We start from the raw sequence: 19,621 nt of genomic DNA, 5'->3' as shown, positions 1-19,621 counted from the left end.
ATGTGTGTGTGTATGTATGTGTGTGTGTGTGTGTGTGTGTAGAGGCCAAAGGTAGACATATATTCTGCAATTGCTTCTCCATTATGTGTTTTGAGAAATGGGTCTGTAGCTGAACCTGGGGCTCACTAATTGGCTAGGCTGGCTGCCCAGCAAACCCTAGGGAGCTGAGTGTCTCCACTTCCTCACACACTGGGGTTACTGCTCTGGACTTTTTACACAGATTCTGGGGCTCTGAACTCACATCCTGATGCTTGCACAGCAAGCACTTTACTTGCTGAGACTCCTCACTAGCCTTCTTCCCTCTTTAAGAAATAGCATAGAAAAGATCTTTATCTTTGCTTTAGACTGTTGTCTCCTAGGGCCATCTCTCTGTCTCATGGAAGTGCGCTGTTAGAAATTGGAAACAATCTCACCAACAGATATTTCATTAAATTTTAATGAGATAATTAAGGAAACTCATTTTCAAATATATATATTTGTTTCGGCAGTTTGCATGTTGCTTCATTAGGAAATGACCAGAATGCTAAATCTAGGTAGCTTGAGCTTGTTGGAGCCGCAGCTCCCGAGTCCACTTGGTGAAGCAAATGCCACGGAGCTAACTGGCAAAGGTCTGCTGTGGGTGGAAACTAATTGGTTGAGAACATTAATAAATTATACTTGCTATTCATGTCAAAAAAAGTTCAGAGGGAAGAGATGAGTATTTTTGATCTCTCTGGGCCTTGCACTCTGCCACACAATATTAAAAATAAAAAGCATAGCCTTAGACTTAAGCGCCTCTTCCTACTGCAAAAAGGAAAGATAAAAACTAAAGCACTTGGCAGTGCTTTCTCATATTAAGATGTTTTCAGTTTGACATTTTCAGCCAATAAAATATTGCTAAGGCATTCTCTCACATAAAATGCATATTACCAGGGCCATTGTTAGTATTAGGCAAAAATGCTTTTGATTAAAACCTTTACTTTCAGGGCTTGCTAGCTATCTTTTCTCTCTTTCCCCATTTACAATGTGTATGGGTACTGTGCAGCCCTGTTCCAGGACAGTTCCTCAGACGTGGAGACTGAGAAGAAGAAAGGTGTAAATAGTCCTGTCAGGTTACACTGTTTCCTGTGCAATGGATGGTAAGTGTTTTGTCTCTGACCTAGGAGTCTCATGTCTTCTGTGATTGACAGATGCTACTGTTCTCTCACCAGGCTTAATCAGCTTAGAGACTATAATATACATATACAGTCTTTCATAAACAGAATTTCCCCTCCAACTCTCTTCTGAAATTTTTATAAGCAGAATGAAGGGCTCGGGGACATTCTCTGTAAAATAGTCCTAGCAAACTCATTTGCCATGTCTTCAGCGTGGCATTGTTCTTCTCTGAAGTTTGATGCTGTCCTGGGTTCTTTGTGGGTCTCCTCTGCTTACGTCTCTGACGACTTAGATCATCTCACTCTAGTACTTGTTAAGATCTTCCTGTAGTTGAGTTATGTTGGCTTCTTGACTTGTTCCCAAGTAATGTGTAAGGTTGGTGGAAATGGTTTGTTTCTGCTTTGACACCTCTCCCACGCCCTGTAAGTCTAGCATTGTAATTTTGTAATAGGTTTCAGCCAAGTGTTCATATTGTTTGGAAGTATTTTAAGAGGCTGAAGTTACAGGAAATGAGGCCAGCTTTTATTCATCATCACAAGAAAGAAAAATAGAACATACACACAATGGAGTCTATGAAGCCCTAATGAAAACTCAAGACATTTGCAGGACAATGATTTCAACTAGAAATCATTGCATCAAATGAAATCAGCCAGGCCCAGAATGCCGCAAGTTTTTAAGTTTTCTCTCATAGGTAGAATATGTGTGTGTGTATGTATATGTATATATATTTGTGTGTTATATATATGAATATATGTATATGTGTATGTATGTATATATATGTGTGTGTATGTATATATGTGTGTGTTACATATATATGTATATATGTGTTACATATATATGTACATATATATATGTATATATGTGTTTGTATGTATGTTATATATATGTATATATATGTGTGTGTATGTATATATGTGTGTGTTATATATATGTGTGTTATATATATATGAATATATATGTGTATATGTGTGTGTATGTGTGTTACTATATATGTATATATGTGTGTGTTATATATATGTATATATGTGTGTGTATGTGTGTGTATATATATGTGTTACATATATATGTATATATATATATGTGTGTGTGTATATGTATATATGTGTGTGTGTATCTGCATTTAGAAATTCTAAGGGAAGTAGGAAATAGGAAAATCGAATACATGTAATGAGGAAGCAAAATGAGTGAGCAACTGGGAAAAGGAGAGAAACATCTGGGAAGGGAGAGACTGGTGGAGGAGGACGATGAGTTGGAACAAAGTACAATGAATGACACGTCTGCATGAAGGTACTATGACTTAGTTACTGAGCTGACTAATTCATAAAGGGGCTGGGGTTGAAGTTAACAAAAGACACAACTTAAGCTTTCTATGTTAAGTTGAAAAATCAGCTACAGCTAATTGATATGGATTAAAAGCTGTGACTTCCGAGTCCTAGCCCTGTTGTTTAGCTAATCTAGTGGGTTTTAGCATATGGCTTAACATTGGTTTGTTTATCAAAAATTTATTAATCTCTGAATGGTTTGTGTATGTGTGTGTAGATTTGTTTTGTTTTTATTTTTTTATTTTTTTTTTGAGATAGCATTTCTCTATGTAGCCCTGCTGGTCTGAAGTTCATTCTAGACCAGGCTGGACTCAGATTCACAGAGATCAGCTGCTTCAACCTCTTAAGTGCTGGAATTAATGGTGTATACAGGACCTTGGTAATCTTTTCATCAAATTATCCCAAGATAGTTTCTTGGTGCTTGTATGTTGCTATAACAAGACACCTACGGAGAGTAATGTATTTTAAAAAGAGAGATTCATCTGGTTCACAAACTTGGTGGCCAGAAAGTCTCAAGAGGATGGTATCAGCACTTGTATACCCTTGGCTGTGGAAGGTGGCGAGGTAGAAGAGGGTAGCAGGTATGTGCAGATCAAGCAGTTGACTAGTTCTGTGTTACAGCAATACTTAATACTCTTACCTAATCCAGTCCTGTGATGCCCAACCCACTTCTGTGACAACGGCATTAATCCATTAGTTCATTGTAAGAATGGTGTCCCCACAGCCAGTAACTTCTCTTAAAGGACCTACTTGCTCTAAACACCAATACAATGGAGTCTCGGTGGGGACAAACCATATCTGAAGCACAGAAGGTGTAATTATCCTACAGGAGAGGTTCTTTAAGTGTAGTACGTTGGGCGGCACTGTATTGTTGCTTTTCCTGTTGCGGTCGAGATGAAACTAAAAGAGGAAGGGTTGGTGGGAGGCAGATGGCCACCCTGAGCCTGCAGTTGGGAAGCAGAGAGATGAGCTCTGGCTCTCTGCATGCTTTCTTCTTCTCTCTTTTTTATTCTACCCACATCCAGGGTGGGTCACTCCCTCTTTAGTCAACCCTCTGGGAAATGCCTGCAGACTGGTCCAGAGGCATTTCTCCTAGAAGATTTTAAATCCAGTAAGGATGACAATGAAGATTAACCACGGCAAACATCCATCCAGAGCCTATGTTTTTTTAAAATGCCTGTTATTGAGCCTCACCCAAGAGCCACTGAATCAGAAACTTTGCCCTTTAACAAGCCTGCCAACAAGCCCTCCAGGTGATTCTGATGTATGGTAAAGGTTAAAAGTGGCTGATGTGCAGCATAGGAAAATCCCCGGCCTAGACTCCGCGTCACAGCCTCAGCGCTGAGAGCGGCGCAGCAATTTCACAGTTGGCCTTTAAATCCAATGCCTTGCATTTCAGCTTTAGGGCTCCGTAGAATGGCTCAACATTGCATCCTGTTGAAATTCCCAGATACTACTCACAGGATTGCAGCATCCTCAGCGCCTATAAAGTAGTGACAATTGAGGATCGAAAAAGTCTTTCTCAGGGTGATCAAAGACTATGTAACAGATAAGGGATTAATTTCCAGTGGCAGTCTCCTAATTCTGTATTCATATCGCCGTATGCAAGCTAGGCTACCCACGCACCATCTGCTGATATACATTAGGTAATTGGGCACCCAGCAGCCCCATTTGCATGCAAAGGTGGTTGCACACCTCACATTACAAGTCTAAAATTAAAGTCCAGGGTGAAGCTGGCTGAAGGCTGGCAGCACAGAAAATAACGAGATAAGGAAAAATGGTTTTGGTTAATCAGCACTTTTGGCCTCTACTGTTCTGTCTTTGTTAATTTGCCCTTAGAAATGGTACATCCCAGGTGGAGGAGAGACTTCTAAGAGTATCTAGGGTTTTGTTTTAAACATATATTTACAAGCTGGTTGCATTTATCCACAGCATTTTCTCCCAAACTGTTCCCATATGTATGCTGCAGTCTACTGCTGTACTATATTTTTGCTTTATGAAGTGTTCGTGCTCTGGTGGGACCATGTGCATTGGCTCAAAAAGAGCCACTCCAGCACAGGCTCACAGCTGGGATCTATGACATTATACTTCTTCAGGCAGCCACTGTGTGCCAGGCACCATGCCATAGATCTGGAATACATACCAACGAAATCCACCTCTGCCCTTAAAGGTTCACTGTGTTTTATGTATCTCACTTATTCCTGGTATCTAAGTGTGGAAAATTTTCACTTACACAAAAGGATCCGGGGAGATAGCTCATTGGGCAAGGTGCTTGCTGTGCACACATGAAAACCTGACTTTGGATTCCCAGCAGCCAGGGAAAAGCCCAGCATGGACCAGTGTGTCTCTAACCTCAGAGATTCAAGGGAGAGATGAGGAAAGAATACAGATGGATGGGGGCCCTCTAGTCAGCCAGTCTAGTCAAAATAGGATCCCAGCTTCAGAGAGACATCCCATTTCAAAGAAATAAGATGTTGAGAAAGAGAAGGCACCCAATGTCGACCTCAGCTCCTTACACACCCACGCGCAGACAAGTGCACACAAGTATACACTCACATGTTTAGACTGCTCCCGCTAAAGAAAGAACAAAGGTAAAACTGACAAAAAGAAATTCTTCCTTGATTTCCATGTTCAAAGTGTCTGTGATTCCCTGGGCCCCTGATTATTTATGTTCAGCCTGTGTCCCCAGGAAAGCAAGGAGGCTGGGGGATCAAGGCTTATGTGACCAGTAGACTAGTCACATGGGTCACAAAGAAGATGTAGCTGGATGGCAAGTAACTTGGACTCTTGATTGTATGAACAAAGAACACACCAGATGCCCCAGTGTTTTCTTTTTCTCCTAAGGTGGGCCTACAAGAGACAATAAGTCTTATTAGGATTGATTGGCAAGTGTCACCTAGAGGAGAGTCACCCTACAAGGACAGTCTCCCCAAACCAGTGGTGATGGACATCAGCAGGAGCTAGTGACCCAGCCCATTGCTTTGTGTCTTTCAACTAGATTAGGAGGTAGCAGAGAACAGAGCAAGCTCTTTAGAAAGTCTGTCTTCTTCAATACCTGTGTAATGGTATCAGAAGGAAGATGGTCTGGTGCCTTAGATTCCTCAGGGAACTGTCATGATGATAACCACTGTTTTCCTTTCATTCCAGTGCAAGCACATACACCTTGATAGTACCGAACGAGAGCCGAAGGCAGAAGATACAGAGAAGTATGTGCATGCTTTCATCCGACACTCAGAACACTCCTCTTTATAATTGTTTTTTTTAAAGTATTTTTATTTTCTTATTTATAGAGACTCATGGTATCTTACTGAGGTCTTAAAAAAATAACCCTTAGAGTTTTAATTACACTTGTAAAATTTATTCTATTGTTAGCACTTCTAAATTTGTTTCTCTACATTGGTAACAGAACTCATAGTATGAGGGACTGTAAGTTTTGGATTTTCCTTGGGTTTAAACAACTTCACACCTGTTGTTAAAGTTTGGATCCAGTCCCTCATATGCCAAGTAAGTTGGTGGTGATATTTTAATGGTGCTATGAATACCTTTGAAATAGACAAGCTATATATCAAAAAGATTATGAGGGAATATATATATATATATATATATATATATATATATATATTCCGTTCCTCCTTAACGGACTTATTTTTACCTCTGTATTCTTATCCTTCTGGATATGTCAATCTACCCTCTACAGTCTTAGCTTATACAATCTGTATAATCACTTTTTTTTTTTCTAGACAATTACCTGAAGGGCAGGGAGCACGCCTTAATCTTTGTCTGTACTCCTTGTACTTAGGGCATGAGTAACAGGTTTAATTGAGGCACAGTAAATAACAAATGCTGCCTTCTGACACTGTAGCATTATATTTAGTTGCAAGGGGAGATGATATGACGTCGTGTGATTGTCCATGTCGGCCATGCTTCCAGCTCCAGGATTCTGTGTTCTCCCTTTTTAGGTTATTGGCAGAGAATTCAGTGGCCAATGAGGCTATAATGGCACAGCCAGAAAAGTAGTTATCCAAAGGGACCACACTGGATAAATACCAACCTGGGTGGTTCAGTGAATCAGTATAGCAAATGACAGTGATCTTCAGAGACTGTGGGAACTGCAGACATTTATCCAACAGAACCCCAAGGTTTCAACATCTTACAGGACTTAGGAGTCAGCATTATCTGGATTTTGAAGTGTTTCAGAACTTTTCTTTTACTAATTTGGAGATTTATTAATGGTCTTTTGGGGCAATCCAGTCTAACTAGGAGATTAGGTTATATGCCAGAGCAAAAGAACTAAATCTCCCAGGCGCCCCCTGCTGTCTCAAGCACTGAATATTGGGCAGTGAAGAATACCAAGACCCAAAGCAGGGTGTCAACACACAGGGCAGAGCCTCCTTCCTCAGAGTCGCAGCCAGCTTGAGAAATGTTAGAAATAAAGCAAACACAGGCATCAGAATTCTTTGGGGATGTATATTTACCTGGATCTTATTGACATATGAATATTCTAGTTTTTGCACACATTTGCTATAGAAAACCTTTTGAAATAATTCATGGGGTTTAAAAATGTCGGTGTTGGAAGGAAAACTATATTTCTTTGTGTTAGTAAGAGTTTAGCTGTTGTTCAAATTTGTACCTTCTGTGAGGACGCTTAGGAGCTGCTAGGGGTGGGCCTTGAATTACTGGGGGGCAGGGAGGGCTGGGGGTTATAAGTTTTTCATGGTCATTTTTTTCATTTCATTCTGGAAAACTCATTAACAGGTGCCTGTTGGGTGTTTTGATGTTTGGAATGACTAGGTTTCTTTTCAAACACTAATAATCGATGACTTGCTATTTCTCTCCTGGTTAGTTGCTGAGCAAGAACTGGCAGACCTGGAGAGGTGGAAGCAACAGAACAGGGCAAAACCAGTCCACATGGTGCCACAACGCCTGGGTGAGTGGTAAACAGAAAGCCAGAGCGGGTAGGCAGGGTCATTGGCAGATCCTGCTGAGACAGGCTGGATCTGCTTTCCTTCACACATGAAGGCTTGTTCTATGGTAGTTCTGCTGGAGATGGGATTCATCTGACAGGAAACATTCAAATGTGCAGGTAGATTGCTGTCTCAGGTTTTATGTAAGGAGCAAATGCATCTGCCACAGATGTGTGGGAATAGTGATGGCTTAATTGGCAAATAATTTAGAGCCTCTTAGATGATCAGCTCTGAAGAGAGCTTACCTGGGGCGCTGCATATGCCCAGCCACAGCACTAGTTAGGATGCAAGGGAAGGCCATCGCAGTGTATCCACCCTGGCAGTTAGATGCTGATGAAACGAAACTGAAGGGAGAGTCAGTTGGGACCACAGAATGAGAGTAAGCTGAGGACCCAGCTGTGGGTATAAAGATGGATGTCTCGGGTTTTCATGCTAGGGCTGGGGGATTGAGTTGGCAGAGCAGGTGCTGCCAGGGTGATGGACTGTCTAGGTCTCCTGTGTGGGGTTTCAGGCCTTTAGAGGGGATGCCCCTATCCCCCAGTGGGATCCATTTGCTTCCTGCCTTGCCTTCTCTTCACAGCCAGCCACAGCTTAGCTCATAGAGGCTTGACACAGTTCCACTTACTACAAAGATACTTTGAGTTAGAAGCCACCTCCCACCACAATAGTCTTAGAGATATAAGGTGGGGGGTGGTTAAGCTAATTTTGGAAATCTCTTAATGAATGAAAGATATAGAACTATACATGTAACTCCACACATTACACCTTTAGCTGACTAAGCCAGACTTGAAAAATATAGTCCAAACCTGTCCTCCTTGACAGGTCCTCTCAAGGGCCTTTCCCATGGTTTTGAGGTAAAGTAAGAAATTATAGGATTTTCCCCCTTCTTTGTTTTTTTGAGACAGTTTCATTCCAGTAATTAGTGCTTAGTCTTAGGTACTGGCCACCACTCCAGGTCACCTCCAGGATGACTTTAGATGTATATTCTTTCATGAGATCCTCTTAGAACTGCAGACGACAGCATTGTATCTGTTCCCTTCCAACTCAGGAAGACATGCCATCTGTGATGCAGCCACTTTCTTTTCAGAGACAAGGTCTCCCTGCCCAGGCTTAGTCTTTAACATAGCTCTGTGCCAGCATCAACCACATCGTCCTAAGAACCCATCGGCCACAGACTGGTGTGATATCCTCAGGTTCTCCTGTGCTCCTAGGAGTGCACATTGAGGGGTGATTGTCATTAAAGCTCTTCATCATCCTGGTGTGTGAAACCTTCCTTTCCCAAACACAAACACCGAGGAGTTGAAACTTAGAAAGGCATCCCGACTCAGCATTCAACCTCCCTCATAAAACCTTATTTATAGGCTGAAGAGAGTTTCCAGAGCAGACTCTGCAAACTTGTTTTTAGTTCTTTCTTCTGGATATTTTTGTTTGTTTGTTTGTTTTTCAAGACAGGGTTTCTCTGTGTAGCCCTGGCTGTCCTGGCACTCACTCTGTAAACCAGGCTGGCCTCTCAAGTGCTGGGATTAAAGGCGTGCGCCACCACCGCCCGGCTTCTTCTGGATTTTTCTTTGTGAGCCAGATGCCACTTCACTTTGGAATCAGGAGAAGCTGGTACCTATTGCTTTGTAGCCTTCTCAGAAAGACAAGCAACATCTCAGTTTTTTTTTTCCTGTCTATTATGAAGTATTTAAAAATAGCTAGGTATGTGTCTTTGTTGGGGGACAGATGGTTTGAAAAAGCAATTATAAAATGTAGTAGCCCTTAAGGTGAATTTTGAAAAATTAAAACAAAATAGACATTTGGCTTCCTCCACTTTTTAAACTGTTAATTTCTCACCTGTGTTTCTATCACTTAAAATTTTGGAATGAATGTAGGAGATACAGAGAGTAGCTGTGACTACTCCTGCTTTCTTCCCATCTTCCCTAACAGTAACAGAAGGATCTAAACCAAACTGGCCTTGTGTAGGTCAGGAGAAAACCACTGTTAGTATCTTTATTGTGTGCCCTCATGTACATTCAGTACCCACAGAGGTCAGAAGAGGGCATCAGATCTTCTGGGATTGGAGTTACAGATAGTTGTTAGCTGTGATGTGGGTGCTTGGAACAGAACGCCAAAACCTCTGCAGGAATAGCCAATTCTCTGGCCCATGAAAGGAGTCCTTTAAATGTAACTACCAAGCTTGGCTAAACACAGAGAAATCACTAAGTGATTTCTTAGGCTGGCTGTCAGGCTGTGAAAGCTTTCTGGGCCCAGATAATTTTGTCTTAAGAATAAATAATTGTAAGTCTTTGTTTTTGTCTTGAATACCATTTCTTAAAAGACAGTAAATGGCATGGATTAACAGTTACTACTATATTTTCATTATACTCTAAAAGACTGGAATAAAAAATTTTAGAGTACTTATAAAGTAAATATGACCCCCTTCCCATGGCTCAGGGGTCATAGCAGAAGAGGATACAGAAAGAGTATTAGAACTGAAGTCTGTGGACAACTACAGGGAAACATTATTATCTAGACATGGAAGGAAAGCTGCACAAATAAACTCAAACTGGTCAGGACAGCACACACAAAACCTCTGTAACGCTCAAGACAAACCAAATCTCAGTATGGAACTGGGAGTTGGGAACACAATTCTATCTCTCTAACTCTGGAGTTATTAGCAACTGTTATTTTCTGGGGTGGGGAGGGAAAGAGAAGAGGGGGAGAAAGAGGGGGAAGGGGAAGAGGAGAGGGAGGGGGAGAGAGGGAAAGGAAAAGGGAAGGGGAGAGAGAGGGAGAGGGAGGAAGAGGGAGAGGGAGGAAGAAAGAGGCACACACACAGAAGAGAGAGAGAGAGAGAGAGAGAGAGAGAGAGAGAGAGAGAGAGAGAGAGAGATTGTAGTTACTGGTCTCTAGAAGGAGACCACACAAACAAGAATTATTTGGTCAGCACAATTGGTCTTAAAGGGTTTAAAAACTAATCAGGATGAATAGTTGTGCAGGCAGGAAAGAAGGATGGATCTGAGAAGAGTGGGTGAGGGGAGATGAATATGATCAAAACACACTGTATGAAACACTCAGAGAACTAATAAAAATATTGGGGAAAATGAGTGGGTAATAAAGATTACATACATCTGTAGTGCCAAGAATCCTAAGGGTTCTTATGCAGGAGGAATGTTCCAGAATTCTTAGCAAAGGCAGAATTGCTTAATATCTAGTGTGGTCCTTCAGCCATGGTTTCAAGCTAGGTGAAAACTTTAATGATAGAAAGCCCTAGTGTTATCATCTTTAAAGAATAAAGCTGCATCTTTCCACCCACCAGCTGGCTTTTAAAGCTACCACCACTCTTAGGGTACTTTTGAAGATGACTGGCTGTATTCTGATGTCCAGGGGTATGAAAACCTTCAAATCACACCACTGGGTTCCCATGTATAAACTAGTGCTCGACAGCTGGCCTTGCAGCTTCATACTCCCGTTTTGCCTTATTCATTTTAGCTAATTCATTTGTTATTTATTTTCATTAGGTGGAAGCCAGTCTGAGGCTGAAGTCAGGCAGAAACAACAGCTCCAACAGATGCGATCTAAATACCAGCAAAAGGTCAGAGTCCATTTCTTCTAGTTTAATTTTGTCAACAAGTTTCAGTACCAACATTTCTGAGTAACCATGAAATAACACTGTGACTCAAAATATAAAACCTTCAAATCAATTGCAAAATGTAATTCTCAAAATAAAAAAAAAATATGTTAGCCAGTGAGAAGTAAAGAGGTATTTGTAGATAGATAGAAGATAGATAGATAGAAGATAGAAGGATAGATAGATAGATAGATAGATAGATAGATAGATAGAGATACCCAAGAAGAAGCACTGAGATTTCTCAGATAGGAGATGCAGCCTGGCCATTTTCTGAGATCTAAGTGGTTTAAAGTAACAACCTATAATCATGGCGAGGTATAACACCACAAACAATACTGTAATTTGCCTTTCATCATAATTTTGTGTTCCAGAAGTTCAGACTGAAAAATGGTAACTTTTTTTTTTTTGCCTCTGTAATCTCAATACAATTCAGCTAAAGAGGGATGAATCTATTCGAGTCAGGAAGGAAGCTGAGGAAGCTGAGCTCCAAAAAATGAAGGCAATCCAGAGGGAGAAGGTGAGTAGGTGGCGGGGGAGGTCCGCCTTTGCTTACTGAGGGCCAAACTGTCAGGTCCTCCTCCAGACACAGTCCGAGTACTACTCCTTTTGTCCGTCCTCGCTGTGATCTGAGAAGTTGGCTGTTATCCAATTATGCAAATGAGGAAATGACAGAGAGCAGAAAGATAAGGTGTCCAAGGACCCACACATAATTAGAATAACTGGGTATTTTATATACCAACATACTAGTCTCAGAGCTGGGCGTTCAAGTTCACCACACCCACCACCTCACCTCTAAGCAGTGTGGTTGCCCAAAAGGTAAAGCAGCAAGCAACAACGTCAGTCAGCGGGCCATGGTTGTATTTGTATCCAAACATAGAATTTTCCAGGGAGAGTGTGTTGAAGGTAAACACAGCCTTCTTGCCACTGATAGAAGGAGCATGTGCGCACCGGCCTTTTAGCATCAGTGATGTCAGACTTTCTCAACCTGACAGCCATACTTAAGTTTTTAGTAGCATCCAGAACTTGGGGCAAACCTCTTACAAATGCTCATTTGCTCGAGAACAAGAAACAATATGGCGATGGTTTAGCCCCTCCCCTTCGACAAAGGCCTAACAGGAAGTGAGGCTTAGTGTCGGAGGTTGGAGATCAGGGAATTGACTCAAGGGTTCTGAGCCGCCAGTGCAGCACCTGTTGCAGCTGCTTCTTAGAAACAGAACCCCTGTTCCCGTGGCCCGCCTCTCTCTCTCTCTCTCTCTCTCTCTCTCTCTCTCTCTCTCTCTCTCTCTCTCTCTCTCTCTCTCCTATCTCTCCCCCTTTCTCCCTCTCTGTTTTCCTCCCCATCTCTCACTTTCTCCCTTTTTTCTATTTTTTCTTCCTCCTCTTTTTCCTTCTTTTCTCCTCTTGTTTGTTTTTAAAGATTAAATATTATTCAAATTTAAACCCCATTTAAGCAATAGATCTATCTATCTATCTATCTATCTATCTATCTATCTATATATATATATATCTATCTATCTGGAGACAGAGTCTCACTATGCAGCCCTGCCTAGCCTAGAACACACAGAAACTAGCTGCCTCTGCCTCTTGAGTGCTAGAATTAAAGGCATGGGCCACCACTCCTAGTCATAATAGATGTTTTTAGCAGTTTGAGTTAAGGAAGCTGGAAGCTTATGGGACACTGTGAGGGAATTCAGGTTTGCTCCTCCCTGAAGGAATTCTCTAGTCTTTCTTGGAAAGTATCTGCCATTGTTGTCTGACCTTGAACAGGCTCCCAACTTTCTCAGAACTTTTCCTGTAAAATGGTTCTGCAAGTACCACCTCCCAATTCCAAGAGCAACTTGTTGCCATAGTGATGCAGATGACACCAAACTTGGATTTGCTCATACATACAAACTGTAATAAAATGCTGGAGATACACACACACACACACACACACACACACACACACACACACACACACACACACACACACATACAGGTAAGTTATTTACAAATTTTCATCCAGCAATCCACTACCAATTGGCTCTTACACAAAAGAGTTTTACTGAAAGTACCTTTTCTCCACCTCTTTCTCTTCTAAGTGTCTCTTCACCATGGTTCATGTCTTCATAGCTTTCTCTTCCTGTCTCCCACCTGTAAAGCTGGAACTTTGGTCTGTGATCATAGCAGGAAGAACACATCTTATGTAGTCTACCTGCCTATCAAGTGGATCCAAGGCGAACACCTCCAGAAACTGGATTAAAGGCTAAGACAACCTGAAGAATTTAGCTTGTTGTTATAGACTCTCATCTAAGTCTTGTTTGGGGTCATTTAGTACTTATATATTAGATGGCTTGTAGGTTATTTACAGTTCATTTCTTCATGCTCAACAATACACATTCTTAATGGGTGGGCAAAATCCTGTTCTTTAGCACTCACATGAAACCAATGATTCCTCTTTCCAGATCATACCACAGCTATAGAGCCACTGCAATCTTTAGACGCTGAAACATTAATTGGATTAGCTTTCCTAAATTGATAATAATGATATAAATTTGAATGTGATGGAGAAGGATCAGCTCTCTAGCCTTTCGGACCAAAAGGGCAATGAGCAGAATTTGCATTACCTGGGACTTGCTGATGCACAGGCTGTCTTGAGCCTACCTTGGACCTATTGCAAACTATATCCTACCAAGCTCTCTAAGCTTATTCCTAGGTACACGAATAATTGTGGAGCATTAATTTAAGTGGGACTTGGTTTATCTGGTTCTCTGGCTTTCACTCTTACCAGGCCCAGCCTTTTCTGTTGAATATGAATCCGAGGCTGTTCATGGCTACATATGCCCATTTAGTAGCTTAAGTCAGACAGAAAAGTGGATATTAGCTATCTAGTAGTGACATATTCTACATTGCCAGTGTGATAATGGCTGGGAGAAGTGATAATGGCTATGCTTATGGAGCACTTATTCTTTAAAATGCACAGCAAACACATGCAGAGACACCAGCCCGCAGAACTCTGCCCTCCTCCCTCAGCAGATGGATACTGCCCAGGAAGTCTGAGCTAACACAGAGCCAAGCAACTACTGCCAACCACGAGTCTGGCAAATCCCTGAGATACGCTCAAGGTGTCTTTCTCATGGTCTGTTAATACATCAGTGGATTGATGTATTCATTAAATCAGAGCCCTCCCAGGCCAGTAACTTCCTCAAAGCCACAACAGCGACCACTGCTTGTCATGGAGACCAAGCTTTCCATGTATCAGTCTTTGAAGAGCTACTTCATATATAAACCACAGTAATAAGTTTTCATAGATCGCCACAATAATCTTGCTTGCTAAATTGACTGTTCTGAGAATAAATATCTGTTATATTCTATGCATAATCAGATTGGTGAAGTAATCATTTGATTTTTCATACTACCACAATATTCACTCACACACTTGAGAGATGGAAACCTTCCACCTCCATGTTGAAACCCTTCCCCACCCCTTGAATTCATCTTACCCTGTTATCTGTTTATTTCTGAAATAGTTTCCAATGTGATGCCCTCGCCACATACTTCTGTTTAGTTTTCCCAAGCTCCCTGTATCATTATAACTTTGGAAAGTGTTAAAAACAGCCAGAGATTCGGGTGGCATCTAAAGCCTTTTCTTGTTCCTCAAGTTATGGCTACCAAAGTTGCTTGCAGCAAGTGAAGCCATTGTGGTTTTTTTTATAGACCCCAAGAAACATAGTTCATTTGAATTCTACTCAGTGCTGTAGGAAGAAACTGGTAGAATATATATTATGCATATTAGATGTAAATGCAGTCATATACATATTTTTAGGGCATTGTACCTGTTGCCTCCTAGTTCTGTAAGGCAAGTAGCAAGGACTAATGGCTTTAAGGACAAAAATCAACATTCATGAAATTATTTAAGCACTGTATGAACTGAGAAATATTTCAAATTCTGTAAACTCTCAAGGCACACCAGGTTTCCAAGAAATATGTTTCTTATGCCCAGCACTTTTGAGGTGGCATTGATGCAGGCATTAAGTCTTGGGATGTTGAAATGCAGTGGGATTTTATTAATTAATACCATGGTGTTGGAATGAGAATAGTATCTCTGGGGCACAGGCATTTAGAGTCTAGACTGCTAGTTACACTGGGCTCCATTTGCCTTAATAATAAAATGATAAGGGTAAAAATTATAAAATGATAATTATACAATAATAAGGGTAGTAGAACTAACATAGTCCTGAGCACAATGACTTGCTCTTAGCTTTTTATCTTGAGAGAGGGTTTGACTCTACTGCCCTAACTGCTCTGGAATTCACTATATAGACCATGCTGCCTCTGCCTTCCCAGTGCTAGGATTGAAGGCATGCACTCCCGTGCCCAGCCCTGGCTAAAGGTAAAGGTAAGGGTAAAGGTGCCCTAACCTAATTGTTTGAATGAAGAAACTCTCTAGGTAGTCTTCCATTTGATTTTAGTCTATTAGCTTCTTGCAAGGCAAGCGAGGCAAGGCTTACTGTTATTTATCACAAATCCATTAGGTTTGATGATTTCACTTGAGTTAAACTCTCACCAGTGTGATTGCTGGAGAGAAGACACATGTGGCACTTTTGGCCACATGAAACTTCCAGGCTTCTACTTCAGCTGAAGTGTTAACATTGACCAGTGTCCAGGAGTTTTCCTTTGTAGTCTAGGCCCCAATTACCATGATCTTAACTCACTTTTTTCTTTCCTTTTCTTCTCTTTTCTTCTCTTTTCTCCTCTTTTCTTCCCTTTTCCTCTCCTCTCCTCTCCTCTCCTCTCCTCTCCTCTCCTCTCCTCTCCTCTCCTCTCCTCTCCTCTCCTCTCCTCTCCTCTCCTCTCCTCTCCTTCTCTTTTCTTAGAATAGGACTTCCCATTAGCCTGTAAAAATCTTTATTTTTTGTTACCTTACTCTCTGTTACTTTTCTGTCTTCTTTCCCTCCCTCCCTCCCTCCCTCCCTCCCTCCCTCCCTCCCTCCCTCCCTCCCTCTCATCCTCTCATCCTCTCTCCTCTGTCTCTTCCTTCTTCTCTCTCTTTCCTTCCTCCCTTTTGTTCTTGGACAGAGCACAAGCTAGTTCTGAACTGTTGATTTTGCTGACCCAGTATCTTGGTTGTTCAGCATACATTACTATGTCGAGCTCCTTACCACATCCATCTCCAAGCCTGTCTGAAGAGGAATGAGAAAGAGTTTCTCCTTGCTGCTATGCTGGAATCTTCCATCTGCATTCGCTCTCTCCTGCTCTCTCTAAGCCCTTCAGGGACCCTGTTGTTTCTCCATTGCGTTTTTGTTTCCTTTGCTCACCACAGACTTTTACTTCGTTTTCTTATCCTAACACATTGCTGTACTCTCCTATACTTTTGACTCCTCCATCCCAAGAATCACAGTCTTTCTCCTTAGTCTTTGATTTGAAATATGAGTTCAAGGACTGGTTTTAATAATCATGTTAACAAGATAGAGTTTTGCATTAAAAAGCACTGATGCTGTGCCCCTCAGACCAAGAAAATGAATGGCTCTAGATTCTTTCTTTACTTGTTTCTTTGTGCACTAAGCTTGGTTTCTGTCTCTAGTACTATTCTGGTATAGATGTAGCCAAGATGAACAGTGTTGCTCTCAATAGAAAAAGCATAATATAACTCCTAGCTTATTAATCATTGAGAATCCATGTATGTTGATGACTTCATGAGTCCTGGAATGTTGACATCTCCCTTGTAACTGAATTTGAACAACAACAACAACAAAAAGTCATTTTTTCCCCAAGCTTTAAGAGATGTTCAAAGGAGGTGTTTTGTTTTTTGTTTTTTTTTTTCCCCAATGTGAAAGATTATGGCCAACTATTCAAATTACAAAACTGTTAAATCATACAGTATTTTTAAATTGCATTAAGTGTGTACACTTAAAGGAGGTCCTTATAACTCAGTGAACAAAGTGTCTTAGAGGCTGTGGTAAGAAATTACATATTAGCTGGAGAGATGGCTCAGCGGTTAGGAGTACTGACTACTCTTCCACAGGTCCTGAGTTCAAGTCCCAGCAACTACATGGTGGCTCACAACCATCTGTAATGAGATCTGATGCCCTCTTCTGGTGTGTCTGAAGAGAGACAGCATACATACATATATACATAAAATAAATAAATCTTAAAAAAAAACCTCAAGGAAAAAAAGAAATTACATATTAGAGAAGCATGCTGTCGACCTTGTTCCTTAAATGTCTTAAAAAATTCAAATGGTTTAATACGTTCTCCTGAGGAGGGCATGGTGGGATGTGCCTATAATCTCAGTGCTTGAGAAGTAAAGTGAGAAGACCAGGAAATTTGAAGCCAACTTGGGCAACATGGGACAAAAGAAAAATAACAGTGTTTTCTTATGGATGTGTTTAAAATTAGCCAGCATCTACTTGTTAACCATAAAGTTTTGTGCTACTGTAGATCACAGCTTGCCTGAGTTACGGATTTTAAAAAATCCCTGATAAATACTCAGGAGCACAGCTCTAACTCTCACACACTTCTGAAAAAGCCAACCCGATCTGTTCAGAAAAGGTGACACCAGGTATCTCTTGGAGGCCAAGGCAGGAGGAGGACAAGTCTGAACCCCAGCCTCTCCAAAGCAAAGATGCCAGGAGCAAGTAAGCTGGAAGCAGAGGGGCCAGCTGTGGGTCTAAATGGCTATGAGAAAGACCGAGTTAAAAGATGCTGAGGAATGAGGATGGGCGGGAACACATGACTTCTGGGAGTTTTAAGTCTACCAGTTTATGCTTTTGCAGAACTCCTGTGATGAGCTCTCCTGAGCCAACTTTTACTCACCCACATTATAATTTAGTTTCCATCCATTTGCTTTCATGCATTTGCTGATATCCACAGTGGTCACAATGGAGTGTTTTGTGGGGCTCAGGATTCTACAGTGAGTGAAATGAAAAGCTGGAACCTCAAAGCAGAGACAAACTGAATCAAATCAACAAATGCACACGTCTTAACTCCAGCACTTGGGAGGCAGAGGCACAAGGATGTCTGAGTTTGAGGCCAGCCTGGTCTATAAAGTAAGTTCCAGGACAGCCAGGGCTACACAGAGAAACTGTGTCTCGAAAAACAAACAAACAAACAAACAAAAAACAAACAAAAAACCAAACAGAAACCCCAAAAACCAAATGATAAACATGTCCAAACCTCCATATTTCAAATTTCACCTTTCTAGATTTCCATGGGGTCTCCTTCTGAAATTGTTATTTTTTTCACTTGTGAACGTCTCTCCTTTGGTATATTTAACACCTCCAATGCTCTCTTATCTATATCTTCTACAGGACTGATTTATTCACATCATAAATATTTAAGCTATACTATATAATTTAGTATAATACATTCATATAATAGGGCATTGGATAAACGTTGAACGCATGTGATTTAGAAATGTTGTACCTCAGCCAGTGGTAGAATCCTGGCTTAGTTTCCTTCCACGTTTGTATTTGTGCAAATATGTTTGGGTGAACTGACAAAATTTAAGAATTTGGGCTGATATAAAAATCCATTTTATCAGTTGGTTGAATCAGTACATTCTGTTTACACTTGCTTGCTTGCAGTCCTCCGCCATTTTGCTGCCTCCACCCCAGGGATAAGGAGAGACTCGCACAGTGCAGCTCGTTTGGGCTCACTATTGAGGACGTTATCTAGATTATAATAGTTAACTAACTGATGCTAAGTGCCCCTTCCATTTCCTTTCTAGAAACCTGTTTCAATAACAGCTGAATTGCTAGTTGCATAATTGATTCTCTGGACTCTACAATACTTACTACAGGTTTTTTTTTTTGTTTTGTTTTTGTTTGTTTGTTTGTTTTCTCATAAAAACATCTATTTTGCCTATCAAAATGAGGTTTCTCATCCTCAAATGATAAAGCCAGACTCATTATCAGAGTTTAAAAGTGATGCTTCCTGTTTTTCTCTTTCACAGATCTTCTTTGATTATTTTTATCTGATTATTTATTTATTTATTTATTTTATTAAGCTTACCTGCCTTCTGGCTCCTTTTGAACTTTTTAAGGCTTCACCTTCCTCCTGTATTACAGAGCTTGTTTCTATTCCTTACTGCATTTTGTTTTTGTCTAAGAATGTGATCTATTTTTTTCTTAGGCACATTTAAAAAAAGTGACAGTAGTGTCACAGCAAGCAAAAAGCAAGTGGTTTTGGTTGTTTAAATTAGGTTAAAATGTGCCAAAGCCGTGGCGACAATGATATCACATACAAAGTCACATCTCAGAAGGCTCTCTAGACAGCTAATTAAGAAAAGAACTCTTTTCTACTTAAGTGGATGGCTTTTTTCAGACATAACACTACTCAGTTTCTCAACAGCTTTAAGCATCTAAGTCAGAAGGGAGTTGGCCTGGGTTATTGGAAACCTTTTCCTTAATATTTTGGCAGAATGTGTGATACACACACACACACACACACACACACATTTTATATGAACTATTTAATCATGCATTTTTTTAATTTAACATGCTTGATATGGAAATCTATTATTTCCATTAGAACATTTCATAAACTTAACTTCCTTCAAAATAGATCTTGCTATCATTTGAGCTGAAATAAATGTAAAATTTTGATTC

At 40.8% G+C, this 19,621-nt stretch overlaps 1 protein-coding gene across 4 annotated transcripts in view; it reads left to right on the top strand.

Moving 5' to 3' along the window:
• Nucleotides 1–19,621, top strand: part of Epsti1 (epithelial stromal interaction 1) — a 98,265-nt gene that overhangs the window by 17,105 nt on the left and 61,539 nt on the right. For all 4 annotated transcript variants that reach the window (XR_013109251.1, XM_034498220.2, XM_076930691.1 and 1 more), the window contains exons 2-5: nucleotides 5,604–5,662; nucleotides 7,300–7,383; nucleotides 10,924–10,997; nucleotides 11,467–11,550. Coding sequence is in view for 3 of the 4 variants with exons in the window: in XM_034498220.2 (XP_034354111.1) it covers nucleotides 5,604–5,662; nucleotides 7,300–7,383; nucleotides 10,924–10,997; nucleotides 11,467–11,550 (301 nt within the window). In the remaining variant the exon portion in view is untranslated. The remainder of the gene's footprint in view (nucleotides 1–5,603; nucleotides 5,663–7,299; nucleotides 7,384–10,923; nucleotides 10,998–11,466; nucleotides 11,551–19,621) is intronic.

This window comes from Arvicanthis niloticus, chromosome 3 (genome assembly GCF_011762505.2).
Source record: "Arvicanthis niloticus isolate mArvNil1 chromosome 3, mArvNil1.pat.X, whole genome shotgun sequence".
In the NCBI taxonomy this organism is placed as follows: domain Eukaryota; kingdom Metazoa; phylum Chordata; class Mammalia; order Rodentia; family Muridae; genus Arvicanthis; species Arvicanthis niloticus.
Note: the sequence above shows the minus strand (reverse complement) of the source record. Positions and strands in the feature narration are given on the sequence as shown.